This window comes from Scyliorhinus torazame, chromosome 4 (genome assembly GCF_047496885.1).
Source record: "Scyliorhinus torazame isolate Kashiwa2021f chromosome 4, sScyTor2.1, whole genome shotgun sequence".
NCBI classification, from domain to species: domain Eukaryota; kingdom Metazoa; phylum Chordata; class Chondrichthyes; order Carcharhiniformes; family Scyliorhinidae; genus Scyliorhinus; species Scyliorhinus torazame.
The window spans coordinates 192,857,056-192,870,141 of record NC_092710.1 but is presented as its reverse complement, the minus strand read 5'-3'; the positions used below and the strand labels follow the sequence as shown (position 1 = coordinate 192,870,141).

The window sequence follows — 13,086 nt, the reverse complement described above, 5'->3', positions numbered from 1 at the left end:
CGATTTCAAGGTGAGAGGGGGAAAGTTTAAGGGAGATGTGCGTGGAAAGTTTTTTACGCAGTGGGTGCCTGGAACGATTTGCCAGCGGAGGTAGTAGAGGCGGGCACGATAGCATCATTTACGATGCATCTAGACAGATATATGAATGGGCGGGGAACAGAGGGAAGTAGATCCTTGGAAAATAGGCGACAGGTTTAGATAAAGGATCTGGATCGGCGCAGGCTGGGAGGGCCGAAGGGCCTGTTCCTGTGCTGTAATTCCCTTTGTTCTTTAATACCGGCAGCGCCTTCAGCCATGACCCACTGTGACTGGGCCATGCTCTGGAGCACTGCTGCCAAGTCCAGATGATCCTGGTACATGGCTGCCTGTGATAGAGCAGCCCTGTCCTGGGCCTCGGCTACTGCACACACAGAATGCCCCAAGCCTGTGGTAAACCACTGTTACACCTGTATTGGGTGATGTGAGGTAGGACCTGTACTACACGTTCGCCAGTAGCCCCTGCCTGCTGGCTCCGCCCAGTAGGAGGAGTATAAATAATGTCCTCTATTCAGCAGCCATTTCGCCAGCTGCTGTGGGAGGCCACACATCTGACTGCAATAAAGCCACAGTTGTATCCAACCTGAGTCTTTGTACAATTGATCGTGCATCAAAACCTTGGACATCTTGACCCATGGCTGGTACCTCCATCCCCAAGGCCTCCACCATTGATGCCACCCATGCGGTGTTGGCCTGGTGGCATGCATGGCCGGCACCACCTCCTGCTCCTACAGGCAGTCGGACTCCTTCAACTGCACCTGCAGATGCTGGATGGTTGCCGACAACCCTCATGCAGTCCTTGGCTCTGTGACTACATCTTCATTATCAATGTGACCGTCCTTTACAGAAGCCCAAAGCCCGTCTGGATGGCAGATTTGACCCTCTGCCCCCTCGGGGGTTCCTACCTCCACCTGTTGTACCGCAGCACATGTGTGGCACGCACCAGATAGAGTCCCAGGAGCCTCTTCACTAAAGTGCCCAACCAAGGTGAGTGTCTCTGGAATGATGGAGAGTGTTGGGGACAGCTGTGACGGGAAGTCAGTGTCAACCCGGACTGGTGCTCTGGGGTGACTTGGGCTAAGGGTTGGGGGATCCTGTCACTGTCCTTGTCCTCTTCCTCGCTGTTCTCCACTTGGAGTTGGCGCCAGGGTGGTGGTGGAAGGGGTTGTGGAAGGGGTGGGGGGGCGGTTGATGGGATGGAGTGGGTGGAGGGGGGGGTTTGGGAGGAGGTGGTGGTGATGGAGGGGGGTGTGGAGGGGGATTGATGGGATGTAGTGGGTGGAAGGGGGCTGTGGGGAGGTGGTGGTGATTGGGGGGGGGGGTGGAGTGGGGTACGGAAGGGTAGAGTGATGTGGGGATGTTGTGGTGGGGAGGGTGGGGGTGGTGACCTACGTGCCATGGGGAACCACATCTCAACAGGATCTCAATTGCTTGCCCAATGCCGACCTCCACCCCAGTGACATTCCTCTCTCTGGGCCCACCAATCAGGTCATGTGCCTCACTGCTCTGCTGCAGTGAGGGGCCGGGGTTCCAGCGGTCCCCTTCCAGTCTTTTCTCTCTCCCGATGGTTGTGCGCCGCCTATTTCTGAGGGTGGGGGAGACGGAATATGCACAGTGTTAGACAGTTGGACACATGCAGCACAGGGTGGGGGTAGTTGGTCGCCTTCGTGGCCATGGCACCCGGCCATGGCGGCCGGTATGGGTGCTGGCACATTGTGCAGGGTGATGGTTTGGTCGCCCTCCGGGGGGGGGGGTTACAGGTGTGTGGGACGGGGATTGGTGCCGGGGCACAGTGCCGCCTACTCACCATGGCTGCCCTGAGGAGATCATGCTGTTTTCACCGGCACTGCTGGCCGGTCCTGGCAGTGGGGCACAGGCGCTCACGTCCTTTGCCATCTGCACCCAGGCCCAGTGTACAGCAGCGGGTGGCAATCTCCTTCCCACCCCAGAGTACAGGATAGCCCACCTCTCCTCCATGGCCTCCAACAGGGTTTCCAGCTCCGCATCGAAAAACAGGGTGCCGATCTCCGTGCTGCCATCTTGTTGGCTGTGTGTGTGTGTGTGTGTGTGAGGAGAGTGGAGTACTTATATGTGGCTGGCAACTTGTCAGCCTCTCGAGTGTCAATCCCGACCCCTGGCGAATCCGACACCATTTTTCATTGGAAATTGATGGTGTTCCATGTGGCACCGGTGCTAGCCCATTAACGGGTGATGAATTGCTTCGGGAGCGGCACCAATTTTGATGTTGTAGAAGTCCACCGATTCTGTCCCGCTGTCAGTTTCTGAAATGGAGAATCCCACCCCTTCTATTCCTTTAAATCTTTTATTTTACAATTTACAGATATTTTATTGAAAGTAGAATAGATATAATTCTGCTATTTCCAGATAACCACCATTGGAAAGTTTGATCTTTGCCTTTTAGGACCAGAAGACATAGGAGCCGAATTAGGCCACTCGGCCCATCGAGTCTGCTCCGCAATTCAATCATGGCTGATATTTTCTCATCCCCATTCTCCTGCCTTCTCCCCATAACCCCTGATCCCCTTATTAATCAAGAACCTATCTAAGGGCAGCACGGTGGCATTGTGGATAGCACAATTGCTTCACAGCTCCAGGGTCCCAGGTTCGATTCCGGCTTGGGTCACTGTCTGTGCGGAGTCTGCACGTTCTCTCCGTGTGTGCGTGGGTTTCCTCCGGGTGCTCCGGTTTCCTCCCACAGTCCAAAGATGTGCAGGTTAGGTGGGTTGGCCATGCTAAATTGGCCTTAGTGTCCAAAATTGCCCTTAGTGTTGGGTGGGCTTACTGGGTTATGGGGATCGGGTGGAGGTGTTGACCTTGGGTAGGGTGCTCTTTCCAAGAGCCGGTGCAGACTCGATGGGCCGAATGGCCTCCTTCTGCACTGTAAATTCTATGTCTATGTCTGTGTCCATCTCTGTCTTAAAAGATACCACCCTCTGGCTGAAGAAATTCCTCCTCATCTCTGTTTTAAAGGATCGTCCTTTTAGTCTGAGAGGCTGGTTTAGCACAGGGCTTTTAAAGCAGACCAAGGCAGGCCAGCAGCACGGTTCAATTCCCATATGAGCCTCCCCGAACAAGCGCTGGAATGTGGCGACTAGGGGCTTTTCACAGTAACTTCATTTGAAGCCTACTTGTGACAATAAGCAATTTTCATTTCATTTTCAGATGGTGTCCTCTGCTTCTAGTTTTTCCTACAAGTGGAAACATACTCTCTATGTCCACTCTATCGAAGCCTCGCAGTATCCTGTAAGTTTCAATAAGATCCTCCCTCATCCTTCTGAACTCCAACGAGTACAGACCCAGGGTCCTCAACCGTTCCTCATACGACAAGTTCTTCATTCCAGGGATCATTCTTGTGAACCTCCTCTGGACCCTTTCCAAGGCCAGTAGATCCTTCCTTCGATATGGGGCCCAAAACTGCCTGCAATACTCCAAATGGGGTCTGACCAGAGCCTCATACAGCCTCAGAATCCCTGGTCTTGTATTCTAGCCCTCTTGACATGAATGCTAACATTGCATTTGCCTTCTTAACTGCCGACTGAACCTGCACGTTAACCTTAAGGGAATCGTGAACAAGGACTCCCAAGTCCCTTTGTGTTCCTGATTTCCTAAGCATTTCCTCATTTCGAAAATAGTCTATGCCTAAATTCCTCCTTCCAAAGTGCATAACCTCACACTTTTCCACATTGTATTTCATTTGACACTTCATTGCCCACTCTCCTAGCCTGTCCAAGTCCTTCTGCAGCCCGCCTGCTTCCTCAATACTACCTGGCCCTCTACCAATCTTTGTATCATCTGCAAACTTAGCAACAGTGCCTTCAGTTCCTTCCTCCAGATCATTAATGTATATTGTGAAAAGTTGTGGTCCCAGCACAGACCCCTGAGGCACACCACTTGCCATCCTGAAAAAGACCCCTTTATCCCCACTCTCTGCCTTCTGCCAGTCAGCCTATTCTCTATCCATGCCAGAATCGTACCCTTAATACCATGGGCGTTTAACTTTTTTAACAGTCTCCAAGCGGCACGTTGTCAAAGGCTTTCTGGAAATCTAAATAAATCACGTTCACTAGTTCTCCTTTGTCTAACTTCCTTGTTACCTCCTCAAAGAACTCTAACAGATTTGTCAGACACGACATCCCTTTGACAAAGCCGTGCTGACTCAGTCCTATTTTACCATGCACTTCCAAGTACTTCGCGATCTCATCGAACCCCAATTATCCAGAAATCTGAAACCCTCCCTCCTGCACCATCCCTGTAGCCACATGTTCAACTCCTCTCTTTTCCTATTCCTCATCTCGCTATCACGTGGCACGGGTAACAACCCAGAGATAATAACTCTGTTTGTCCTAGATCTAAGTTTCCACCCTAGCTCCCTGCCTTGCATCCCTATCCCTTTTCCTACCTATGACGTTGGTACCTATGTGGACCACGACCTGGGGCTGCTCCCCCTCCCCCTTAAGGATCCCGAAAACACGATCTGAGACATCACGCACCCTGGCACCTGGGAGGCAACACACCAACCGCGAGTCTCTCTCGTTCCCACAGAATCTCCTATCTATCCCCCTAACTATGGAGTCTCCAATAACTAATGCTCTACTCCTCTCCCCCCTTTCCTTCTGAGCAACAGGGACAGACTCTGTGCCAGAGACCTGCACCCCATCTCTTACCCCTGGTAAGTCCCCCCCCCCCCCAACAGTCTCCAAAGCGGTATACTTGTTACTAAGGGGAACGACCACAGGGGATCCCTGTACTGACTGCTTCCTCCCAGTCCCTCTCATCGTCACCCATCTATCTTTATTCTTCGAAGTAACTACATCCCTGAAGCTTCTATCTATGACCACCTCTGCCTCCCGAATGATCCGCAGTTCATCCAGCTCCAGCTCCAGATCCCTAACACGGTTTCTGAGGAGCTGGAGATGGGTGCACTTCCCACAGATGAAATCAGCAGGGACACTGTCGGCATCCCTCACCTCAAACATTCTGCAGGAGGAACATTGCACTACCTTCCCTGCCATCTCCTCTAGATAAAAAAGAAAAAGAAAGAGCTTACCTGTTATTCACTCCCCTTCTCAGCAAGCACTCACTCAGCAACCTCTGCGCCCTGCACGATAACACCTGAGAGAGAATAAAAGAAAAACTACTTACCAGTCACCAGCCAATCCCTTACCTGCAGGCTGTGGCATCACGGTTCAACTTCTTTCTACTTCTACCTGACCTCGAGCCTTCCTCTTGATCTTTACAGCGGTTGTTTTTTTTGGTTAGAGGAGGGGGTAGGGAGGGAAACACTGAAGAAGTGTTTCGGGTTGAAGTGTCACTTGACAACAGCTCCTCCACAAACCACCTTCAAGTTAGGGTGACCACAACGGAGGTATGCAAATTTCCCTCGCAACAGCCAATCAGCAGCTCTGCTCTACTGCCCTCTGCTGGATGCTTGTCTTCACTCGAACAGCTAGGGTCTCTAGCTCAGGTACACCTTCAAGTTAAGGTGACCACAATGGAGGTATGCAAATTTTCCCTTGCAACAGCCAATCAGCAGCTCTGCTCTACTGCCCTCTGCTGAAGTCTGCACGTTCTCCATGTATCTGCGTAGGTTTCCTCCGGGTGCTCTGGTTTCCACCCACAAGTCCCAAAAGACATGCTGTCAGGTAATTTGGACATTCTGAATTCTCTCTCAGTGTACCTGAACACTTCATTGCAGTGTTAATGTAAGCCTACTTGTAACAATAAAGATTATTATTATTATTACATACAGACAAAGATGATATTTGCAATTTTCTGCTGTTAGTCAAGTTCCTTTCGAGCCTTTTTGAATGTCTGTCTCCAGGATGGCTTTTCCATGACCTCTTTTGGTAGCTTTTCAAATCCTTCTCCTCCCCTGTTCATAAAGGATTCTTTCTCTCTCTCTCCCAGCCCCTCAAACAAAGGTTCTCTCCTGACTTTCAATTTTCTAGGAATCAGGGCGGCAACGCAGCTGAAGCATTGAAACTTTGATAAAGTTCAACTTAAGGCAGCTGGAGTAAATTATGCTATTCATTATCCCACGACCATTAAAGTGATATCTGAGTACTCGGTTAAGTCTTTCGATAATACTACTACTGTTTTGGCCTTCGTTAAAGGCAACGGGGCTGTGGTTCAACATCAACATGGGTGGCACGGTAGCACAGTGGTTAGGAATTGGATTGATGGTCTGCAGGTTAGAAAACTCAAAAGCTTAAATCCCGACTCTCTTCCTAACATGATTTTGTCATAAATTGACTCATTTGTGATTTTCGGTGGTGACTTCAATTGTCGTATGAACCACTTGATGGACAAGCTTGTTTTCTGCTACGAAAGACTTTCATGTATATAACGCCCTTCACAACCACTAGACCTACCAAAGTTAATTTGAAAGGTAGTCATTCTTGTAATTTAATACAAAGGAAACACAACTGCCAATTTACACACAGAATGTTCCTACAAGCTCACATGATAATGACCAGATAATGGCTGGGATTTCATTGAACTGTCAGCTGTGGGTCTCGAAATTTCCTGTCTGAAGTCAACAGACCTTTGGCTGGTCTGTCAAATTTGCTGTCCCGCCGGTGACAATTCCTGCAACGGGAAGGACTGGAAAATGCTAACCCATCTGTTTTTGCCATGCTTTGAGATGGAAGAATAAATGTTGGCCAGGGCACTGAGAATAATGTCCCTGCCCTTCTTCAAAATAGTGCCACAGAAATTCTTATGTCCAAGAAGGCAACAGGGGCTGTGGTTCAACATCAACATGGGTGGCACGGTAGCACAGTGGTTAGCACAGTTGCTTCACAGCACCAGGGTCCCAGGTTCGATTCCTGGCTTGGATCACTGTCTGTGTGGAGTCTGCACGTTCTCCCCGTGTCTGCGTGAGTTTCCTCCAGGTGCTCCGGTTTCCTCCCACAGTCCAAAGATGTGCAGGTTAGGTGGATTGGCCATGCTAAATCATCCTTAGTGCCCAAAAAGGATAGGTGAGGTTACTGGGATAGGGTGGAGGTGTGGGCTTAGGTAGGGTGCCCTTTCCAAGGGCCGGTGCAGACTCAATGGGCCGAATGGCCTCTTTCTGCACTGTAAATTCTATGATTCTATGATCACGGGCTGCATTCTCCTGTCCCCCAGCCACGTGTTTATCAGCGGTGTGACCTTCGCTGGCAGCAGGATCTTCTACTCCTGCCGCTTGTCAATGGAATTTATCATCAAAGCCACCCCATGTCGCCGGGAAACCCACGGGCGGGGACGCATCGTCAGCGGGAACAGAGAATCCCAACAGCCGGAGAATTCTGGCCCACATTTGAAAGTCACCTCCTGACAGTGCAAGAAAACCTTCAGTACCGTACTGGTGTGTCAACCTACATTATCATGTTCAGGTCTTGGAAGAGGGACTCGAATACCACCTGAGCTAAAGATAAGCTAAAGGTTAGTAGGGGTGGTTTAGCACAGTGGGATGCAGAGATTGCTTGTAAAGCAGAACAAAGCCAACAGCGCAGGTTAAATTCCCGTACCAGCCTCCCCGAACAGGTGCTGGAATGTGGCGACTAGAGGCTTTTTCATTTTTTTCATAACACGCATATATTACTCTTGCAGATGATATTTCAAAGGTTGAGCCTTTGAAAGAAATGTTTTGTTTACTACCTCTATTTGCAAATCATTCAGGATGAAGAGTCTCACAGAAGATGTGTGATCTGACGATCATATTTTGTCAATGACAATGGACAGTTTCTGCATCATTAATTTAGTTTTTTCTTTGGCTTCCCTGTAATTCCAACTCTGCTAAATAAATGTAACTTGAAGGTTTAATCAGAATGATACAGTCTGACAGGAGGGTGGTTCTCACTCCATGGAGAGGGTGCTGCAGTGTTAGATCCTGTGGCGCAATGATAGCATTCCTGCCTCTGGGCTCACTGCAGGTTCAAGTCCCACTTCAGAACTTGATGGTCATGGAAGATGTGTTCAATTATCAGCCTGCAAATCCTTCTAATGTGCCTGATGGCAGGTGGTGCGGGAGATTTTTCTGGCCAGCCATACCTCAGATGGCACTGCAGTATTTTGCCAAGCACAGTCATGGACCAACCCAATGGAAGTCCATGGTGGCCAATGCTTTCTTAGGGCATGGTACCTGGAGGAGTGCACATTGGAAGAGTCAGCTGTAACATCTTACACAAAATATCTCCAAAAAAGATTAATTGTTAGACATGAAACATACTATTCCAACTCAAGCATGTTAAAGTTATAAACTTCAGATTATTCAGAGTGTAGACCTGCTTCTGGAGGTTACAATTTGTAATGAACTCAGACAGAATTTGGGAGATAGTCTGAATTGTAACACAGATTCTCAATAAATCAATATTGATGTGTTAACCCGCTTATTAAAAAATATAACACTTGTTGCATACGTGAGGCACATGAAAATATTTCAGAAGCAATGTATTATATTTGAAATGGTATCACTGTTGCTTTAGAAATAAATACAGCCTATTTGTACACAGGGTTGTGTCCTAGGCCCATCCATCTTCATAATAATAATCTTTATTATTGTCACAAGTATGCTTACATTAACAATGCAATGAAGTTACTGTGAAAATCCCCTAGTCACCACACTCTGCCGCATGTTCGGGTACACTGAGGGAGAATTCAGAACGTCTAATTCGCCTAACAAGCATGTCTTTTGAGACTTGTGGGAGGAAACCGGAGCACCCGGAGAATACCCACGCAGAAGCGGGGAGAACGTGCAGACACCGCACAGACAGTGACCCAAGCGGGAATCGAACCTGGGACTCTGGCGCTGTGATTTTCCCCAATTCTGAACATTCTCAAGAGCAATTTGGTTGGACAACAAATACTGGCTCTGCCAGCATCCCAAGAGGACGGAATCAAGCAGCCTGAGCAAAATTGGAGTAAATGGGAAGCAGAGGGAAATCTCTCCGCTGGTTGGACTCATACCTGGCACAAATTAAGATAGTTGTGGTGGTTGGAGATCAATCATCTTAGTTCCAAGACATCATAGCAGGAGTTCCTCAGGGTAGTGCCATAGATCCAAACATCTTAATCTGTTTCATCAATGACTTAGGTCAGAAGTGGGGATGCTGATGATTGCACAATGTTCAGCACCTTTCGCAACTGCGTAGATACCAAAGCAATGAATATCCAAATGCAGCAAGAACTAGACAATATCCAGCCTTGGGCTGACAAGTGGTCAGTAACATCCGCGTGACGTAAGTGCCAGTGTCACAAACCACACTGATGGTATCTGAGAGGGTATCCCAACTTGAAACATCAGTTCGTGGGGTGTATAGTTTTGTTTTAGGAATGGTGTGAGTAGTCACATGAAACGCCAGTGAGTATCGGCCCAGTCGTCATGTCACAATTATTGAAAACTATTTATTAAATTATAGAAAGGACATACATACAACCAGGACTACAATACTCTAAGACAATTAAGTATATGAATTAATAAACACACAGTTTATGTAGATCCATGACAGCCCCAACAATAAATAATGTGATCCTTACTCTGCTTGTTGCTCTTAAAGGGACAGACACCACAGTACCACCTGCAAGATTCACTGCAGACGCTCAACAAGATTCGTGAGGCAACATCTTTCAAATCCATGACCACCATCCCAAGGGTAGAAGAAACACCACCACCTGGTGTCCAAGTCGCACAACATCCTTACTTGGAAATATATCGCTGTCCATTCACAGTGGCCTGGCCCAAATCCTGGAACTCCCTATCAGCACTGTGGGTTTACCTAGTCCGAGACCTCTGAGATTGCAAAGGCTCAAGAAAGCAGCTCACCATCACCTTCTCAAGGACAATTAGGAATGGGCAATAAATGCTGGCTCAGCCAGCGATGTCCACATCCCTTGAATAACAATAAAAGTTGCAAAGCGGCTATTTTATTGCATGTACTGGCATTGGTGGGGAAAACATCCAGATTCTGTCTGCGACAACAGGGTAAACTGGTAGCTGTTGAGCTAGAGTCACAGACTAGCATTACAGAGTTTTGGTGGTTGTGGCAAGGCCTAAAGAACATAACGGGCTACAAAGCGAAGCCAAGCAGTATCTCCAGCAGCAGTGTGCCCCTCCCCAATGTACTCAATGCATTCTATGCTCAATTAGAGCAGGGAACCAATGATCCGCTGTCGAGTGCCCCAGCAGCACATAACACACCCATACGACCATCACAGCTTCCAAAGTCAGATCAGCTTTCCTGAAAGTGAACGCTCGGAAGGCGAAGGGGACCGGACAGGATCCCTGGTCGTGGACTCAGATCCTACGCGGACCAGCTGGCGATGTGTTCGCGGACATCTTAACCTGACCCTACTCTGCTCCGAGGTCCCCACCTGCTTCAAGAAGACCACCGTCATCGGTGCCAAAGAAGAACCAGGCAACATGCCTCAATGACTACTGTTCGGTAACCCTGACTTCAGTTGTAATGAAGTGCTTTGAGAGGTTGATCATGAAGCGCATCACCTCCATACTCCCAGGACGCCTTGATCCACTAAAATTCGCATACCGCTGCAACCGGTCCACATCAGGCGCCATTTCCCTGGCCCTACACTCATCTCGAGAGCATCTCGACAACAAGAACTCCTACATTAGACTCCTATTTATTGACTACAACTCTGCCTTCAACACCATAATCCCAGCCAAGCTCATATCAAAGCTCCAAAACCTAGGACAGGGCTCCTCACTCTGAAACTGGATCCTCGACTTTCTAACTCACAGACCACAATCAGTAAGAATAAACAACACCTCCTCCACAATAGTCCTCAATACTGGGGCCCCGCAAGGATGCGTACTTAGCCCCCTACTATACTCCCTGTACACACACGACTGCATGGCAAAATTTGGTTCCAACTCATTCGACAAGTTTGCTGGCGATATGACCATAGTGGGCCTGATCTCGAATAATGACGAGTCCGAATACAGGAGGGAGATTGAGAACCTAGTTGTGTGGTGCAGCGACAACAATCTATCCCTCAATGCCAGCAAAACTAAAGAACTGGTCATTGACTTCAGAAAGCAAAGTGCTGTAAACATGTACAGACCCCTGTCAGCATCAACGGGGCTGAGGTGGAGATGGTTAGCAGTTTCAAATTCCTAGGGGTACACATCTGAAAAAATCTGTCCTGGTCCAGCTACGTTGACGCTACCACCAAGAAAGCACAAAAGCGCCTATACTTCCTCAGGAATCTAAGAAAATTCAGCATGTCCACATTAACCCTTACCAACTTTTACAGATGCACCACAGAAAGCATCCTATCGGGCTGCATCACAGCCTGGTATGGCAACTGCTCGGCCCAAGAAACTTCAGAGTCGTGAACACCGCCCAGTTCATCACACGAACCTGCCTCCCATCCATTGACTCCATCTACTCCTCCCCCCTGCCTGGGGAAAGCGGGCAGCATAATCAAAGATCCCTCCCACCCGGCTTACTCACTCTTCCAACTTCTTCCATCGGGCAGGAGATACAGAAGTCTGAGAACACGCACGAACAGACTCAAAAACAGCTTCTTCCCCACTGTTACCAGACTCCTAAATGACCCTCTTATGGACTGACCTCATTAACACTACACCCTGTATGCTTCATCCGATGCCAGTGCTTATATAGTTACATTGTATATGTTGTGTTGCCCTATTATGTATTTTCTTTTATTCCCTTTTCTTCCCATGTACTTAATGACCTGTTGAGCTGCTCGCAGAAAAATACTTTTCACTGTACCTCGGGACACGTGACAATAAACAAATCCAAATTTCCACAAAGCTGTCCACAGACCGAGGAAGAGTGCGTGCTAGTGAGGGAGCTTTGGACAGGCACTCTAAATCACAGTCCTGTTGAAACAGTGTGTCCGACTCTGTCAGACTTTAATTTCCAGAAGACCCGCTCCTCGCCCTTCGCAGCCGTTCCAGTGGAGTCCACCTGAGTGCTGCTCGGAACCCATTTCTGTTGAAAGTAGTGGTTGGGGGACGGCTCGCGGGGTTGCCCCGGTGTTGGGTTTCCGCTTGGAGGTTGGTGCGTGGGCTATTTTGGTCCGGGTGCCGCTGCTTCCGGGAGCGAGATGGAGTTCGTGGAGCTGATTAAGACTCCGCGGGTTGACGGTGCGATTCTCCACCGGCCTTTCCAGCCGCGGGTGGAGGGGACATTGTGCCTGACCGGCCACCACCTGATCCTCTCCTCCCGGCAGGATAACAACGAGGAGCTCTGGCTGCTGCACAGCAACATCGACGCCATCGAAAAGAGGTTAGTGAGGCTGGAGCTCCGGGGTGAACCCCCCCCCCCCCCGCCTCTCAACCCCCCCCCCCCCCCGCCTCTCAACCCCCCCCCCCCCGCCTCTCAACCCCCCCCCGCCTCTCAGACCCCCCCCCCCCTCTGGGCACCCCCCCCCCTCTGGGCACCCCCCCCCCCCCTCTGGGCACCCCCCCCCCCCCTCTGGGCACCCCCCCCCTCTGGGCACCCCCCCCCCCTCTGGGCACCCCCCCCCCCTCTGGGCACCCCCCCTCTGGGCACCCCCCCCCCCCTCTGGGCACCCCCCCCCCCCTCTGGGCACCCCCCCCCCCCCCCTGGCACCCCCCCCCCCCTGGGCACCCCCCCCCCCCTCTGGGCACCCCCCCCCTCTGGGCACCCCCCCCCCCCCTCTGGGCACCCCCCCCCCCCCTCTGGGCACCCCCCCCCCCCCTCTGGGCACCCCCCCCCCTCTGGGCACCCCCCCCCCCCCTCTGGGCACCCCCCCCCCCCTCTGGGCACCCCCCCCCCCCCTCTGGGCACCCCCCCCCCCTCTGGGCACCCCCCCCCCCCCTCTGGGCACCCCCCCCCCCCCTCTGGGCACCCCCCCCCCCCCTCTGGGCACCCCCCCCCCCCCTCTGGGCACCCCCCCCCCTCTGGGCACCCCCCCCCCCTCTGGGCACCCCCCCCCCCTCTGGGCACCCCCCCCCTCTGGGCACCCCCCCCCCCTCTGGGCACCCCCCCCCTCTGGGCACCCCTCTCCTCTGGGCCCCCCCCCCGGGCAAACCCCCCC

The 13,086-nt window shown here is 51.0% G+C and overlaps 1 protein-coding gene across 1 annotated transcript in view; it reads left to right on the top strand.

The window, feature by feature from the left end:
* Positions 1–12,090: 12,090 nt before the first annotated feature.
* Positions 12,091–13,086, top strand: part of mtmr9 (myotubularin related protein 9) — a 106,989-nt gene continuing 105,993 nt past the window's right edge. The window contains exon 1 of the mRNA XM_072499042.1: positions 12,091–12,334. Coding sequence (XP_072355143.1) covers positions 12,130–12,334 — 205 coding nt within the window. The 5' untranslated portion in view covers positions 12,091–12,129. The remainder of the gene's footprint in view (positions 12,335–13,086) is intronic.